The sequence below is a fragment of the Salmo trutta genome, chromosome 30, assembly GCF_901001165.1.
Source record: "Salmo trutta chromosome 30, fSalTru1.1, whole genome shotgun sequence".
In the NCBI taxonomy this organism is placed as follows: Eukaryota; Metazoa; Chordata; class Actinopteri; order Salmoniformes; family Salmonidae; genus Salmo; species Salmo trutta.
The window spans coordinates 727,343-746,786 of record NC_042986.1 but is presented as its reverse complement, the minus strand read 5'-3'; the positions used below and the strand labels follow the sequence as shown (position 1 = coordinate 746,786).

The 19,444-nt window shown below is 42.6% G+C and overlaps 1 protein-coding gene across 2 annotated transcripts in view; it reads right to left on the bottom strand.

The window, feature by feature from the left end:
- phactr3a (phosphatase and actin regulator 3a) overlaps positions 1–19,444 on the bottom strand; it is a 60,713-nt gene that overhangs the window by 28,958 nt on the left and 12,311 nt on the right. For both annotated transcript variants that reach the window (XM_029724451.1, XM_029724452.1), the window contains exon 2: positions 1,559–1,723. In XM_029724451.1, coding sequence (XP_029580311.1) covers positions 1,559–1,723 — 165 coding nt within the window. The remainder of the gene's footprint in view (positions 1–1,558; positions 1,724–19,444) is intronic.

Here is a 19,444-nt window from a genome sequence, read left to right as displayed (position 1 = left end):
TGAGTAAAGGGTCTGAATACTTATGTAAATATAATATTTCAGTTTTAATAAATTTGCAAAAATTTCTATAAAGCTGTTAATGCTTGGTCATTATGGGGTATTGTGTGTAGATTGATGAGGGGGAAAACAATTTACACTCCAGTTAGGATGATATGATAGGTAGCCTAGTGGTTAGAGCGTTGGGCCAGTAACCGAAAGATTGCTGGATCAAATCCCTGAGCTGACAAGTTAAAAATATCTGTTCTGCTCCTGAACAGGACAGTTAACCCACTGTTCCCCGGTAGGCTATCATTGTAAATAAGAATTTGTTCTTAACTGACTTGCCTAGTTAAATAAAAAAATACTGTATGTATTCATTTGTGGATGGCCACACCCCATTTCGTATGTGATGAATTACAATTTGTATTATATGTTACGAATTAGCAAAACATGTACTCTGTGTTACGAATTTGCAAAATGCATGATTTGTTACGAATTCTAGCTCGGTGGCTAACGTTAGCTAGCTGGGTTGGGGTTAGGGTTAAGGTTAGTGGAAGGGTTAGCTTAAAGGGTTAAGGTTAGGGAAGGGGTAGCTAAAATACTAAAGTTATACGTGATGAGATTCAAACTCACAGCCTTTTGGTTGCTTGCCATTTCTGTTATACACGCACCCATTTTTGTTTGTGCATATGTTGTAGCTTAGACCCTAATTTACATCACCTGAGGTGTTTGTGTTGTGCCTGCAATCGGTTGAGACTTAGCACACTCTTGAATAGAGAATCAGAGAATGTTGACTTGAATGGGAATATAATTTGTTTTAAATTATACTGTCGATCTTCCATAGGAAACCTATTGAAATCATAGAAATATAGATAATAGAAAATACATTTGCATTTAAGTTGACATTCGGTGGTGGATAGACCAGCGGACATCTTCGTGGTAGTTTTAAATGTCAATGGTGTACCAGCTAAATTGTAGTGGCCTGAAGTGATTGAAATGACACGCACCCTGTATTCAACGGTATGCAGCTGTCTTAACCGATGACGTGCACAACACAAACACCTCAGATGATGAAAATTAGGGTCTAAGCTACAGCATATGCGAAAACATTAGAGTTTACGCGCTAAGAAAATTCATGTTAAAGGTTAAAAAATACATGAGAAAATAGTTTGACTAACCTGATTGTAAGCTTTTAAATTATATCAAACCGTTAATATTTTTCATTGATGAAGATGTCTCATGGTATGGTGGGGTATGCAATATGGGTGCGGTCAAAAAGTGATTAATTCCAAATGGAACGACCCTATTCTGAAGTGGCTTCCTTTTTTGTGTCCTTTCTTTCATGACCCCTGATCTGACAGAAATGGAGAGTCCTATTTGGGGTCATGGTAAGTTGAGATAGAGGAAGCCATTTTAAAGATTTGGGGCATTACTCAAGTCCTTTTACTCATAATCTACTACTCCTGCATGTGTGCATGTTTGTGTAGTTTCCATATCTCTCTCTCTCTCTCTCTCTCTCTCTCTCTCTCTCTCTCTCTCTCTCTCTCTCTCTCTCTCACTCTCACTCTCACTCACTCACCTGTGGAGCTCTGCTTCAGCTTCTCGTTTTTCTTTTTCCTCCACTTCCAGGGTTTGAAGATGCGCCCCAGGCTGGCCAGCTTGCTGTTGCGGCGGATGGGCGGGGTGTGGACCCCCGACACCAGGCAGCCAGTATGCAGCACCCTCTGATGGTCCATCACCTCCACTGCAACCAGAAAGGTGTGTAGCAAACAGGGAGGATGGATATTAGTTAGCAGTCAATTATGCAAATCATGTCATGTGTCAATGTTCACCCTATTCATTATGCAAATTAAACCTATTTTAAATAAATAGATTTTGATTAACATATGGTTTCCCTATAGCTCTCCCCTTTAACACTAGAGAAGAGAAACTCTACAGCAAGACTCCACAGCTACTAAAGATGGAGCACTGGATATAGAAGCCACAGCCAAGAGCAAAACAGGTGCATCAACCCAAACAAGTTCTCATGAAGGCATAACCAGAGTATGTACAGAAAACCGTCCGGGGTGATTGGTTTGACATCAACACCTCCTCAACATCAGAAGAGAACTAAGTTTCATTGAATTACTGCGTGAGTCACAAGGCCACAGGCCAACACAACAGCTGCACTAATGTACACATAGTCTTACTGATGTGTTGTGTTCACATTCAATCACAAACAAACAGGGTACATACATAGGAAATGTATAATTAATAGACCAGAAAGAATCCAAGCGGTAAACATTAGTGTGACTAAACCCACTACAACAGGAACAGGCAGGAGGCAGACATTTTGGTTTCTGTAGTCAGTACAGGCTACAGAGGCTTTCAACAAAACAGGGGGAAAATGACTGGAAAACCTCACTTCACTGAGGAACCGAGTGTTGTTGGAGCACCGAGAGGGAGGGTGGACAGAGCCCCGATGCCGTGTGCAACATGCCTCTCTCTCTCTCTCTCTCTCTCTCTCTCTCTCTCTCTCTCTCTCTCTCTCTACAAATGCATGGGATGGGATGTGGGGGAGAAGCGGGCTCTGGAGTTTGACCCCAAATAATGGAGAAACGAGTCAGTTGACCGGCACGCACGTCTGGCCGACTAACTGTCAACCAGCACACAACGGAATCCAGGTCAAGCCTAAAGACGCGCGGCGGCGAGCACAGCGAGATTAGAGAAGGGGGGAGGTAGAAAGGAGGAGGGGGGGGGGGCATTGCTGTTGCCATGGCGACAACATCCAGATGCTGCAGTCAGTCGGTGGAGAGGAGCCTCCTTGGAGGCAGAGCAGCCCAACTGCATGCAGGGAAGGGGGTAAGCAGCATGGAGGAGGTCAGTGAGTAGAAAAGGGGAGGGGGGGCTAGGTGGGAGGGAGGAGAGGAGAGTTGAGGGGGGGATTCTAGGCTGTTGCTATACGGAAGGAGAATCTCCAGCAGCCAATCAGAGCACAGTAATTCATAATGTATATCAAGTATTTCTACATTTTCCATAGAGGGAAACATGTTTAAAACATTTAGTAACAGATAACATTGAATTTGGAGAAAGCTCAGAATTTTTTTGTTCACCAGATGGGGATATATTAAAAAAGTATGTAAAATTTCCATCATGAATGTGCTGTACCACATGTGGTGAACAATACAATTTCAATTAATATGCTAATGTACATTTGGATTAATTAAATCCATGTGTCGTGTTTAGGCAGCACCCCATTTCTTTGCAGTAATGTACATTGTCCACAGTATGTATTAGTCTTCCAGCTGTTGCGAGTGTTTAGCCTACAAGTGCTAAAAGTCTGGAAGACTTACCCAATCACATTTAAGCAAAATACATTTTGTGTGAAAAAAGGGGGATTTTATGATTGCAGCATGAGAAGTGTTCATGACAGTCCAATGATTTTCATAGTAGACTCTGCATATAGTATTCTAGTTATCACAGGTGCTATAAACTTTAAGAAGGATGTTTTAAATATGAAGAATATAGGACAAATCCATATTCATTGCAATGTTACCTAATAATAATGAGGATTCAATAAAGAATCCTAGTGTACTAAACTCAGAACAACAGTGGTACTGCATGTCACTGGGGACCCCACCCCGTTTAACCACGCTGTCAGTGAATTCAAAACCGGAATATTTTTACAGAGAAAACCTGCTCTGTATAGCTCCACAGCTAGTATTTTACTGTGAAACTAAGGAGAACAAAGCAAATGTAATTTTAACTGCCATTATGGTTTCCACTCATGTACATATGACAGGACAGATTCAAAATTCAACATGAAAAAGATTTGAACTACATCTAACCCTCCTAAAATAATATATGTTATCGCTGCTGCACATCCGATGTTAATACACTCTGTTTTCCTGTGACTCCAGTGTCTCTTTGAAACAAGGCAAAGTGCACAATCAACAGAGATATGTGTTACGCCTCAGATATAGAGCAAAATATATTTTCAAGCATGATTGACAGTGTTGTGAGGTTACTGTTGTACGGTCACAATAAAACTATGGAAAAAACATAGTTTGCATCTTATATAGGCCTTAATATGTTGTAATGCACACCCTGTTAGTGTGGAAGCTGTGGTAACTAAGAGTTCTTCAAATTGTGTGATTATAGTCACAACAATTGTGCCCTGCTGACTGGCCAAGATGAACTCCCTCATTGTTCACACACTTAAAGACCAGGTTCATGTTCCTACCAAACGGAAGAAAACAGATTGAAACAAGGAAGGACTAGTTAGACTTGTCCAATAATAAATGCTGGTTTTCCAATGCAGGTCATTATAAAATGTGTTATGTTGTGTGCGTTAATGAACACAACCCTGCTCTGTATTTGGCGCTACTTAGCTTGCCTTTCCCTGACATATCTCAGTAGTACGTTACACTGAGTGCGATACTGCCAGCTGTAACAAATAATTGCAATTAATTTCCAGCTGTCTCTCTAATGACAAAAGTAAACTGACATAAAACATGACTGACAGAATGCATGACAGACACGATTGTAACTAAACGGCTGTTGTCCTAAGGTAGAGTTGAAAGGTGGGCTGTTCATAGGTGCAATGGCATAAGTAGACCAAACATATGCCTTATGAGCGTGTTTCAAGGGCATTGTTGAAGGACACTTCATGGTGCAATGTCACAGTTGATGGAGGTCACACACACCATATACAGTACACATGGCTTCTAGAGTGACATGTTTCGAATCCCACACAGTGAAAACGAATGGATCCACCAACCTTCAGAAATCAATTCAAAGCTCAGGATATGGCTTTGTCTAGATATTTATATGTCAATTGCTCAATCATGCCCTCTGATAGGCCAGGTGGAATTGTATCCATATCGCTTTCACCTATCCAATCGTCTCATATCTATCCAAGTGTCGGGGCTAGGGGTTTATTTGGGATTCAGGATCTTCTCATGTCAGCCCTGTTCAAATCCATTCCTCCCACCCCCCTCACCCTCTTCACTTGGTGGACTAACAATGTACCCTTGAACAGGCCACCTCCTTACCCACTGCCATGCCATGCCAGCTAACCTCCTCACTTACCCCCCTGGCATTGCAACTGTGCTGCCATCTGGCCATGGCCTACGGGCCTGCCACAGTCTGAGCACACAGCTAACTACCAGAAGAGAGTGAGAGGATGCTTGTGTCTATGCTTCCTAGTGAGCAGCCACACATTGATTTAAGACCCCTGATGAGAGAGACTAGAGAACACCTGCACCACCATTACACAAAGGGAGGTGCAGAGTTCAGAGTGACCCAGTCTTTATGAAGAGTGGAGTGCCCGTGCTAGCAACTGATCCCTTATATCTTAGTTATTGCATAGTACTGCCTTGAATGATAACATTGTATAATTGCATCTTTTTTAGATGCCAAAAATCAGAATTATCTGATATTCCACTAACATGCCAAATAGGGTTGACCAAGAGCAGATTTGGGCTGCTGTATTTTATATATATATATATACTGCTCAAAAAAATTAAGGGAACACTTAAACAACATATCCTAGATCTGAATGAAAGAAATAATCTTATTAAATACTTTTTTCTTTACATAGTTGAATGTGCTGACAACAAAATCACACAAAAATAATCAATGGAAATCCAATTTATCAACCCATGGAGGTCTGGATTTGGAGTCACACTCAAAACTAAAGTGGAAAACCACACTACAGGCTGATCCAACTTTGATGTAATGTCCTTAAAACAAGTCAAAATGAGGCTCAGTAGTGTGTGTGGCTCCACGTGCCTGTATGACCTCCCTACAACGCCTGGGCATGCTCCTGATGAGGTGGCGGATGGTCTCCTGAGGGATCTCCTCCCAGACCTGGACTAAAGCATCCGCCAACTCCTGGACAGTCTGTGGTGCAACGTGGCGTTGGTGGATGGAGCGAGACATGATGTCCCAGATGTGCTCAATTGGATTCAGGTCTGGGGAACGGGCGGGCCAGTCCATAGCATCAATGCCTTCCTCTTGCAGGAACTGCTGACACACTCCAGCCACATGAGGTCTAGCATTGTCTTGCATTAGGAGGAACCCAGGGCCAACCGCACCAGCATATGGTCTCACAAGGGGTCTGAGGATCTCATCTCGGTACCTAATGGCAGTCAGGCTACCTCTGGCGAACACATGGAGGGCTGTGCGGCCCCCCAAAGAAATGCCACCCCACACCATGACTGACCCACCGCCAAACCGGTCATGCTGGAGGATGTTGCAGGCAGCAGAACGTTCTCCACGGCGTCTCCAGACTCTGTCACGTCTGTCACGTGCTCAGTGTGAACCTGCTTTCATCTGTGAACAGCACAGGGCGCCAGTGGCAAATTTGCCAATCTTGGTGTTCTCTGGCAAATGCCAAACGTTCTGCACGGTGTTGGGCTGTAAGCACAACCCCCACCTGTGGATGTCGGGCCCTCATACCACCCTCATGGAGTCTGTTTCTGACCGTTTGAGCAGACACATGCACATTTGTGGCCTGCTGGAGGTCATTTTGCAGGGCTCTGGCAGTGCTCCTCCTGCTCCTCCTTGCACAAAGGCGGAGGTAGTGGTCCTGCTGCTGGGTTGTTGCCCTCCTACGGCCTCCTCCACGTCTCCTGATGTACTGGCCTGTCTCCTGGTAGCGCCTCCATGCTCTGGACACTACGCTGACAGACACAGCAAACCTTCTTGCCACAGCTCGCATTGATGTGCCATCCTGGATGAGCTGCACTACCTGAGCCACTTGTGTAGGTTGTAGACTCCGTCTCATGCTACCACTAGAGTGAAAGCACCGCCAGCATTCAAAAGTGACCAAAACATCAGCCAGGAAGCATAGGAACTGACAAGTGGTTATTGGGGGTGTCTTGCTAATTGCCTATAATTTCCACCTGTTGTCTATTCCATTTGCACAACAGCATGTGAAATTTATTGTCAATCAGTGTTGCTTCCTAAGTGGACAGTTTGATTTCACAGAAGTGTGATTGACTTGGAGTTACATTGTGTTGTTTAAGTGTTCCCTTTATTTTTTTGAGCAGTGTATTTATATATATATATATATATATATATATATATATATATATATATATATATATATATATATATATATATATATATATATATATATATATATATATATACAGTGCCTAGTGAAAGTCTACAACCCTTGCACAGTCTTCATATTTTGCTGCCTAAACATTTAATCTACAAAGGGATTCAATTATTTTTCCTACAGTTCTACACAACCTACTTTTTTTTCAGAGTGAAAGAAAATCATAGAACCTTTTCCAGATTAATTAGAAATAAAAAAATGAATGTCTTAATGTCTTCACATCCCAGAGTTAATATTTGATGGAAACACCTTTGGCAGCCATTAGAGCTGTGAATTGTTTTGAATAATATTCTACCAACTTTGCACAACTCTTAGGGTAACATATGTCCATTGTTTTTGTCAAAATTGCTTCCACCAAGGATTAATTCTGGGGTGTGAAGACATATGCAATCAATACATCCTCATTTTGTATTTCTAAGTAATTTGGAAAATGTTCTATAATTTGTCTTTCACTTTGAAAATGTGGAGTAGGTTGTTGAGATAGATAGCGAAAAAATCTAATTGAATCCCATTTAAGATGTAATTTTAAGGCAGCAAAATGTGAAGATTGTGCAAGGGGTGTGTAGAGTTTCACTGGGGGACTGTATATATATCATTACAGAGAATGAAAAGGGTATCAATCCTCTCCCTTAAACAAATTACTGTATAAACAGTTTTAAACAGCAGACCTTTCCATACAATGCTATTTTGAAATGCATCCTTATGTAAAGTCAATGGGTGAGTGGCTGTTGTATATGAGGTAGAGCTATATCACAAATATAACAAATATCACCTAGATTTATTCTACTCCTGGGCCCGTATTCATTAAGCGTCTCAGAGTAGAAGTGCGGATCTAGGATGAGGTCCCCCCCCGTCTATGTAATTTTATTCATTATGATTGAAAAGGCACTGATCTAAAGGCACTCCTACTCTGAGACACTTTATGAATACGGACCCTGGAATTAAACGCATGTTCAATCGAGATTCTGTATTCAATATGTTTTTCAGCTTTCCCATTCAGGAGTAAAGCCCATTCTTGTGGGAAGCTGCTATAGACCACCAAGTGCTAACAGTCAGTATCTGGATATGTGTGAAATGCTTGATAATGTATGGGATATCAACAGAGAAGTGTATTTTCTGGGTGATTTGAATATTGACTGGCTTTCATCAAGCTGCCCACTCAAAAAAAAATGTCAAACTGTAACCAGTGCCTGCAACCTGGATCAGGTTATCAGTCAACCTACCAGGGAAGTTAAAAACAGCACAGGAATGATATCATCAACATGTATTGATCACATCTTTACTATGCTGCAGAAATGTGCTTTAAAGCAGTATGCAAATCCATAGGATGTAGTGATCACCATATAGTAGCCATATCTAGGAAAACCAAAGTTCCAAAGGCTGGGCCTAATATAGTGTATGAAAAGGTCATACAATACGTTTTGTAGTGATTCTTATGTTGATGATGCAAAGAATATTTGCTGGTCTGTGGTGTGTAATGAGGAGCAACCAGATGCTGCACTCAACACATTTATGAAATTGCTTATTCCAGTTACTAATAAGCACGCACCCATTTAAGAAAATTAAGGTATAGCAAATAAACCTGGCAGCACAACCAATTGGCAAAGAAACTATACTATGTAAATATATATGTATATAATAATAATAAAAAATAAAATAAAAAATAAAGAATGATAGTAAAAAGCTTTGGAGAACCTTAAATTAAATTTTGGGGAAAAAAAGCTAATTCATCACAAAACCCACTGATATTGCCAACTACTTTAATGATTTATTTGTTGGCAAGATTAGCAAACTTAGGCATGACATGCCAGCAACAAACGCTGTCACTACACATCCAATTATATCTGACCAAATTCTGAAAGACAAGCATTGTACTTTTGAATTCCGTAAAGTGAGTGTGGAAGAGGTGAAACAATTATTGTTGTCTATCAACAATGACAAGCCACCAGGGTCTGACAACCTGGATGGAAAATTACTCGGGATAATAGCGGACGGTATTGCCGCTCCTATTTGCCATATCTTCAATTTAACCCTACTGGAAAGTGTGTGCCCTCAGGCCTGGAGGGAAGCAAAAGTCATTCCGCTACCCAAGAATAGTAAAGCCCCCTTTACTGGCTCAAATAGCCGACCAATCAGCCTGTTACCAACCCTTAGTAAACTGCTGGAAAAAATTGTGTTTGAGCAGATACAATGCTATTTTACAGTACACAAATATGGAAGGATATTCAACAAGCACAGCACTTACACAAATTACTGATGATTGGCTGAGAGAAATTGATGATACAGATATCGTGGGGGCTGTTTTGTTTGACTTCAGTGTGGCTATTGACTTTATCAATCACAGTCTGCTGCTGGAAAAACGTATTATGGCTTTACACCCCCTGCAATATTGTGGATAAAGAGTTACTTGTCTAACAGAACACAGAGGGTCCTCTTTAATGGAAGCCTTGCCAACATAATCCAGGTAGAATCAGGAATTCCCCAGGGTAGCCGTTTAGACCCTTACTTTTTTCAATCTTTACTAATGACATGCCACTGGCTTTGAGTAAAGCCAGAGTGTTTATGTACACAGATGACTCAACACTATACATGTCAGCTACTACAACAACTGAAGTGACTGCAACACTTAAAGAGATGCAGTTAGTTTCAGAATGGGTGACAAGGAATAAGTTATTCCTAAATATTTCCAAAACTAAAAACATTGCATTTGGGACAAATCATTCACTAAACCCTAAACCACAACTAAATCTTGTAATGAATAGTGTGGAAATGTATAAAGTTGAGGTGACTAAACTGCTTGGAGTAACCCTGGAATGTAAACTGTCATGGTCAAAACATACTGATACAACAGTAGCTAAGATGGGGAGAAGTCTATCCATAATAAAGCGCTGCTCTGCCTTCTAAACAACACTTTCAACAAGGCAGGTACTACAGGCCCTAGTTTTATCGCACCTGGACTACTGTTCAGTAGTGTCATCATGTGTCACAAAGAGGGACTTAGGAAATTACAATTGGCTCAGAACGGCCATGACTACATGGAACTCTATTCCACATCAGGTAACTGATGCAAGCAGTAGAATCAGATTTAAAAAACAGGTAAAAATACACCTTATGGAACAGTGGGGATTGTGAAGAGATACACACAAAGGTACAGACAAACGCACTCTACACACATGTACATTGTAATATTGTTTTATGTTGGCATTATACATTTTGTATTGTATATATGTAGTGGTGGAATAATGTTATATGATGTACTATTTTATATTTTGTTTTATATGTAATGTAAGTGCCTTAATGTGTTTGGACCCCAGGAAGAGTAGCTGCTGCCTTGGCAGGAACTAATGGGGATCCATAATAAACCCCAGGAAGAGTAGCTGCTGCCTTGGCAGGAACTAATGGGGATCCATAATAAACCCCAGGAAGAGTAGCTGCTGCCTTGGCAGGAACTAATGGGGATCCATAATAAACCCCAGGAAGAGTAGCTGCTGCCTTGGCAGGAACTAATGGGGATCCATAATAAACCACAGGAAGAGTAGCTGCTGCCTTGACAGGAACTAATGGGGGATCCATAATAAACCCCAGGAAGAGTAGCTGCTGCCTTGACAGGAACTAATGGGGATCCATAATAAACCCCAGGAAGAGTAGCTGCTGCCTTGGCAGGAACTAATGGGGATCCATAATAAATACAAAGTAGATTTACTCTGAGTCTGAGAAACCAGTCTATGTGTGGTATTCTCAAATGTGTGGGCTTCTGGCTTTAAAGGAGAGAAGCAATGTCAGAAAGGAGAGCAGCCAATAGGAAGTGCCCGAGGGCCTTGTTTGCTACCATATGTTTCAGTTAAGATTGGGGACAGGTGGGGGAGTACTCAAATAGACTGCATGCAGCCTCACTACAAAACTCTTAGGATCAAGTCCGGTTTAACATCTTTTCAAGGAGGCCTATTTTGGCCCTTTTGTTAGTATCTTGGTTTGTATGCTACTTAGGTTAAGAGCTAAGTTAGTTTTGATTTTGACAAACATACAAGTACACTACACACACGTATACACAAACACGGCGCATGCGCGTACACAAACACGCATGTATACACGCATGTATACACACACACACACACACACATGCACACACACACACCATTGTCACATGGCCTGAACCTGGCATACTGCTTTGAGGGTAAAACCTGTAACATACCGTGGTGTACCCTGACCAGGACAGTGTATGTTCTATTCACACACAGTGACCACCACAGAGCCTGACAGTCATAAAACAGGCCCATACTCAATATTTGTAATGTGTGTTTGTTACAATCTTTCCCACACACGCATACAAGCACACACACACAAGCACAAGCACACACACACACACACACACACACACACACACACACACACACACACACACACACACACACACACACACACACACACACACACACACACACACACACTACCACCCTAAGGATCCAGCATCCTGAAAGTCATAGCCAACAGATCCACCCAGTGGGATGTACTGTAGTCCTGCTAAAAGTGTCTCTTTTGCCTAACTCCTGTCACCCACATAATAGGCTCAGGCACTAAGAATAGACATGTCATTTTAGCCAGAAAAAGAGAGAACACCCACAGGTCTTTGGTTTCCAACAGTTATCAGAGTAGACAGAGGCGGCCTCCCGAGTTGTGCAGTGCTTGAGGCACTACAGATCCAGGTTCGATCCAGGGCTGTGTCGCAGCCGGCCGAGACCGGGAGACCCATGAGGCGACAAACAATTGGCCCAGCGTCGCCCGAGTCGGTGGAGGGTTTGGCTGGCCGGGATGTCCTTGTCCCATCACACTCTAGCAACTCCTGTGGCGGGCAGGGCGCATGCACACTGACACATCCACATGCGTACTGTGTTTCCTCCGACACATTGATGCGGCTGGCTCCTGGGTTAAGCGAGCAGTGTGTCAAGAAGCAGTGCAGCTTGGCAGTTGTGTTTCGGAGGACGCATGGCTCTCAACCTTCGCTACCGGAATTGCAGCGATGGGACAAGACTGTAACTACCAATTGGATATCACGAAATTGGGGAGAAAAAAACTAGACAGGCATCATGCCCATAAGTGGCACAAGGGCATCTTCCCCCTCAGATTTGTACTGATTTTTAATTTGTCAGATGTTAAATGAATTACTAAACATTTGAAGCATTTTAAGCCCATGTTTTTCCAGCGGTAATTTGCAGAGGGGGCACACTAACTGGACCAGGCAAAGAGTACCATCCCCTCTTATTCTTCCTAGTAAGTGTTTCCTTCCAAGGTGCACCAAGGAGCAAAGATATGCTAGACAGGATGTTAGCTACTCCAGTGCGTGCAAACAGTATCGTCAGTGGAGGGGAGAGAGAGTGTAGAGTGACACACACACAGTTTTTGATTTTATTTTAGCTTCCGGTGATGGGCAGGATTCGCAGGAGGTACGTTTTTAAATGAATTTGATCAATCTACGTAGCCTATTGATTCCTACTTGATGAATAAATTAGAATATAATGTAATGAGAAATGTAATACTAGCCACCTAGCAATTTTATGAAGTCGGCTTTATCCAGCTAGATAGGTTCCAAATCTACCAATCTCATAACTGGCTACCAAGCCATTTCAGGCTATGGATCAAGTTAAAGTAGCTTGTCTGACTATCTTAGCTGGCATGCCTACTGGAAAGGTTGCTAAACTTTAGAGAATACTAAACTTGCTTTAATTCTTGGGTTATGATACTATATACCACTGTGGCAGTTGTACTAAACTCCTAAGGCATAAAAGTTCTAAAGAATAAATGTGCATCATTATTAGTTAAAATTACAATTGAACAGGTGAAGAGGTATGCTTAGATAACTATGCAGAAAAATATACATATCTTTGGCTCCAGATTGCAGGAAAAAGTAGTTTCAGGTGTTTTGGGGCCCCCTTTCTCTTGTGAATGGTGGTGGTTTCTGTCTACTTGATAGTTGTAGAGACTAGCAGGATCAGGTAGGTGTGTGCTTGTTTATTGCAGTTATTCCGCAGATTTAGGGCAATGCCTGAAAGATTGATATAAAACATGAGTGTGTGTGTGTGTGTGTGTGTGTGCGTGCATACGTGTCTGCATAAGTGTGAGAGTGTATGTGCATGCGTTAGGAGTTTGCACATTTCTCTGTGTAGACCCTTGAAACCTATTTATTTGTGTGCATGTGTGCGCAATGCATGTGCATGTGCATGTGTGTAGGTGTGCGTGGTGTGCACAGACCAGTGAGTGTGTATGAGTGTGAATGGCTCTCTCCATTGGGCCCCCTGCAGGCAACACACTACTGGGAGTCAACACTACAGCCTCATTGTGGCGAGGCAGGAAAGACAAAGAGAGGCGCACAGAACACGGAAAATCACTACCATTTACAGTTAATAATACCTACGTGGGATGGTTTTACTCTGATTCATACTGGTTTTACAGTCATGTATAGCCACGAATAAGGAATAGATTCAGAAATAAGTTGAGCATTATATTGATAAACTAAGTCAGTGTACTATTGCAAGTACAATAACCTTGTTATGGGCTACAGTATGTCTGGGAATGATGTATCCTGAATAATAATGTGTAAAAAGATATTCTGATGCTGGATCCCAATGCTCTGACTCAACAAATACACAAACACATGGCAAATTCAGTTGGACACTGAATACAGCAGACAGTAGTAAAGCGTTAGCTTTCGCAGACAGCAAGTGTACATTACTGTGTCAACGGCAATTGTGTGTGTGTGTGGTTTGGTTTTACTATCCTTGTGGGGACCAGAAGTCCTCACAAGGATAGTAAAACAAGGACAATTCTGACAAGTGGGGACATTTTGCCGGTCCCCATAAGAAGAAGGGCTATTTTAGGCTTAGGGGTTAGGTTTATGGTCACAATTAGGGTTAGAGGGTGTGTGTGTGTGTGTGTGTGTGTGTGTGTGTGTGTGTGTGTGTGTGTGTGTGTGTGTGTGTGTGTGTGTGTGTGTGTGTGTGTGTGTGTGTGTGTGTGTGTAAGAGAGAGAGAGAGATGTGTCATATCTGCCATAAGAAGACAGAGACATGAACTGAGTGGGTTGGGAAAATAAACCATGAGTAAGAATAAGTAGCTATGATCCATTGTGTGTGTGCATATAGAGAGGTAACCCAGGTAACACTGTAATTGATACCTCTCTCTCTCATAAGGTTTGTGAATACAGGCCTAGGAGTTCCACTGCAATGTGAGTGTTTTGCTCTCCATGGTGCTGAAATCCCCAATGCTGCCATGTAAACATACAGAATGCCCACCATCCATAAAATAGTGTTATACATCTCCCTCTCTTCTCTCTCTCTCTCTCACACACATACACAAATGCCCTGCATCCTACCACACACTCAAAACAGTCCGGCGAGACAATGAATAGATCAATTAATTTCCCTTACAACCAAATTCCTTCTATCACTGTCATCTAATACAGCTATGTATTTAATTTACCATCTCAAGAGAGGGCCTGTGAGGATTGTTGTGTTCAATACTGCTCTACTGTAAGTGCTTATCAAGCTAACAGTTACTCTGAAAGGGCTTCCTCTACTCTCACTCGGTAATGATTCAATGATGGCATCCATTGAGTGGCTGGGAAGACTACCTCTTCTACCTCGTCCGCCTTGGGCTCATTGTTCTTTTTCAGTCCTCCCCTCCCCCTCATTCTCTCCTTCTTTCTATTCCCTTGTGTTCCCAGCCCAGACAGTGTTTATTTGAGTAAAGGACTGGGAATTCCCTCTCCCTTGATCATCTATCTCTGACAGAATCGGCCACATTGTCAGAGTGGGAAACCCAGACTATAGATGGTGGGGCGAATCCTAACTTCCACTTAAGTCGAATTTTTACTAAGTAATGCATCGATTTCAATGGGATACTATAAGTGAACATTTGACTAAAGTGGGAGTTAGGATTGGCTGTAATACCAGCCAAAACAAAGGGTGAGTGGGGCCCCTTAGTCTACAATGATTCTGTTCCTTGCTCCCCTTGATTAGAAAGGACTGGAGGGTTGAACGCAACCTCCTACCCAGCTGGATAGTGGGCTTTAATTGTACCATATGGCCTTCGCCAAACCAAGGTTTTTGTTTCTGATTGGAGAAATGACTAACGAAAGGATACAAGGGAAAACACAATAGAAGGATACCAGAGCATGGTATTGGTATGTAGCCTCAAAAAAAGGGTGAGAAGTTGTTGATTGATGTTGATGAATACAGAAACTACCCAATAGAGCTCAGGTAACTTTTACAACAAGTGTATTTACAGCAGATTCACACAGTCTATCCCTGTAATGTTGGCCAGATAGCAGGCAGGCCCAGGGAAATACAGTATCTCTCTGGATTTTCACACAGGCAGAGGCTGTCTCGTCCTCTGTTGTACAAGGGCCAAAACTAGAGCTTTCCTCTTATCGCTCTACTCTAGTGTAGCTTGGCCTCCTAAATTCCTGTCTTTAGCTCCATTATTTTCTCCCTTAACACTGAGGCCTATGCTTTGCTTGGGTCCTAGTTCCACCACGGTCTCAAAGGGCTGTCTGCTGACTGCTTTCCCACTCAGTCTGATTCCATCTGTGATTTTTCGGTGTTGCACAAGCTCAGGCAGGCGTGCCCGTTCTCCAACACATCAGCACACACACATGCTCGTAAGTACATGTATGCATATAGACACATGCACGCATCCACGTGCGCACGCACACAGACACACAGTTCACACATTGTAAAACGCCTAATTTGCTTCGACTACCTCAGGGAATAAGCATAACCATGAGGCTTGTTGCTGCTGTGTTCCATTTTCATTCGTGGGGAAATACAGCGATCCCACAGTGAGCAGTGCTCGACAAGGCATACACTAACAGTTTGTCCCATTCACTTCACTTGCAGTTCTTGTATTTATAATATTGCAGTACCATATGCAGTGATGTTACAGTACAGGTTGAATGGTAAGAACATAGCGAGTTGGTGTCAGTGGGGACAGTATAACAGTAGTGGCAATACTTGTGTGACTGATGCTGGGTAGTACAGATGCTCCCGTGCACTCACTCTCATTTACCAAGTGGAGAGCTGAAGAGACACAGTCACTCACTTTGAAAGTAGCAGCTACATTTACAACCAACTGATGAAATGCATGTTCATGGATCAAGTGTACAAGTCGTAGCCCACATCTCTCAATAACAGTTTTTTAACCTGCATGGGATTACTTGGATAAATAAACAATATATAAACTAATATTTGTATGCATTTTTGGGGGTATTTGTTAGGAGTTCCTCTGTGATAATTCTCAAGCTAAAAGTGCTTCTACTGTCCTCTATGGAGAACATGAGTGGCTCAAGAGGAAAATGAACAGAGCTCTTGCCGCAACAAACAGGTGGCCTTAACTGGCATCCCAATCTTGGCAGGCTGAGATGAATGAGTCGTGAGCTGACAGCGTTGTGAATTACAGCTCTAGAAGCTGTAGAAATGGGTTACAGCTCTAGAAATGGGTTTAATGGGCTAGTTCACCAAAGTCCATTATTGATGACCCAACAATCGTTATACAGTATCTAAATGAGGTGGGAAGAGAAGGTCGGAGAAGGGCCTCCCTCCCACCCTGTAGAGGCCGTGCTCATTTTAGCAGCCAGTTAGCCACACAAGTGATGACTCATATCCTGCCAGCTTGGTCTCATGATATAACATAGTAAACGTAAATCCGGGACACTCAAATTAGTATGATATGTTACATTCGCTATGGTTACATCAGACAGAAGGTAAGGCCTCCTGGGTGGCGCAGTGGTCTAAGGCACAGCGTCGCAGTGCTAGCTGTGCCACTAGAGATTCTGGGTTCGAGTCCAGGCTCTGTCGCAGCCGGCCGCGACCGGGAGACCCATGGGGCGGCGCACAATTGGCCCAGCGTCGTCCGGGTTAGGGGAGGGTTTGGCCGGCAGGGATGTCCTTGTCCCATCGTGCACTAGCCACTCCTGCGCAGTGCACACTGACACGGTCGTCAGGTGCACGGTGTTTCCTCCAACACATTGGTGCGGCTGGCTTCCAAGTGTCAAGAAGCAGTGTGGTTTGGTCGGGTTGTGTTTCGGAGGACGCACAGCTCTCGACCTTCGCCTCTCCCGAGTCTGTACGGGAGTTGCAGTGATGAGACAAGACTGTAACTACCAATTGGGGAGAAAAAGGGGTAAAAGTAAAAAATCTAATCAAATAATAATACATCTGACAGAAGGTTACTTAAGACAAAAACTAAAGTAGGGTGGATGGGTAGGTGTATAACGCGAATGGCTAGCAACCCAAAGGTTGGCCTTCCCTGTAGCTCAGTTGGTAGAGCGTGGTGTGTGCAACGCCAAGGTTGTAGGTTTGATTCCCACGGGGGGCCAGTACCAAAAAAAAAAAAATGCATGAAATGAAATGTATGCATTTACTACTGTAAGTCGCTCTGGATAAGAGCGTCTGCTAAATGACTAAAATGTAAAAAAAATGTGTTCAAATGTCATTATGGACAACTTTAGCAAATTAGCAGCTTTGCAACTACTTACTACTTTTTAGCTATTTTGCAACTACTTAGAATGTTAGCTAACACTTTCCCTAACCGTAACCCCTTAACCCTAACCTTAACTCCTTGCTAACATTAGCCACCTAGTTAAGGTTAGCCACAACAAATTGGAATTCGTAACATATCATACGAAATGGATGCTGGACATCCACAAATGAATACATAGTACCATACAAAACATAGCCTATCATACTAATTGGCGTGTCACAGATTTACATTTACTATGTTACGTCTACCCGAGTCCAAGTTGATCCTGCTTCTGACTCGTCAATTACCCTGACATTGCATGCAGCGAGAGTGTGGGCTACCCAGCAGAGGTAGGCTTCAAGACCAGGGTTACTGTGACACACTGAAGCAGCAGGTGAGAAAAACAGCCAGAGAGAGAGAGAATGAATGAGTGAAAAATGTAGATGTGGGGAGGTGGTCAGAGAGAAATTTAAAGTGAGGGGCTGGAAACTGAGGTGTGAATATCTGTTTAAATGTGGTTTACAGATCAGATATAAAGAGTAAAACATGTAAAATAGTAACTATAGAACCAACACAGAAACCCAAGTAGGCCTTCGATCAAGCCTGAAATGAACTAGTTGCATGGGAGGTGAGATGGTATGAATGATACTGACAGAAAACAGTGGTAGGCCTATCACCTCATGAAAATGTAGAATGTCACTAATACTGTGTAATATACAGTGCCTTCAGAAAGTATTCATAACCCTTGACTTATTCCACATTTTGTTGTGTTACAGCCTGAATTCAAACTATAATTGTTTTCTCACCCATCTACACATTATACCCCATAAAGACAAAGTGAAAACATGTTTTTAGAAAATGTTGCACAAGTATTCACAGCCATTTATTATAACACTCCAAATTGAGCTCAGGTGCATCCAATTTCCTTTAATCATCCTTTCTGATTGGAGTCCACCTGTGGCCAATTCAATTGTTTGGACATGATTTATAAAGAAACACACCTGTCTATATAAGGTCCTACAGTTGACAATGCATGTCAGAGCAGAAACTATACCATGAAGTCCAAGGAGCTGTCTGTAGAATTGTAATGAGGCATATATCTGGGGAAGGGTATAAAACCATTTCTACAGTGTTGAAAGTTTCCAAGAGCACAGTGGTCTCCATCATTGGGAAATGGTAAAAATATAGAACTACACAGACTCAGCCTAGAGCTGGCCGTCCGACCAAACTGAGCAACTGCGCAAGAAGGAGCTTGGTCAGGGAGGTGACCAAGAACCCAAATGACCTCCCTGACGGAACTACAGAGTTCCTTGACTGAGATGGAAGAACCTGCCAGAAGGACAACAGTCTCTACAGCACTTCACCAATCTGGTCTTTTGGGAGAGCGGCCAGACGGAAGCCACTCCTGAAAAAAAAGCACATGACAGCACACCTGGACTTTGCAAAAAGGCACGTGAAAGACTTTGAGATCATAAGGCAAAAGATTATGTTGTCTAATGATGCAAACAATTTAACTCTTTGTTCTGAATGAAAAGTATATATCTGGAGAAAACCAGGCAGGAACTGGGAGACTGGTAAGGATAGAGGGAACAATGAATGGAGCCAAATACAGGGAAATCCTTGATAATAACCTGCTTCAGAGTGTAAACAACCTTAGCCTGGGGGGGAGATTTACGTTCCCACAGGACAATGACCCCAAGTATATAGCCAAAGCAATGCTGGAATGGCTTCAGAACATGAATGTGAAAGTCCTTGAGTGGCCCAGTGTCACATATACTCCCTCTCCGGCCTCTAGGTCATCAGGCTGCTGATTATCCCGCACACCTGTCACCATCGTCTCACGCA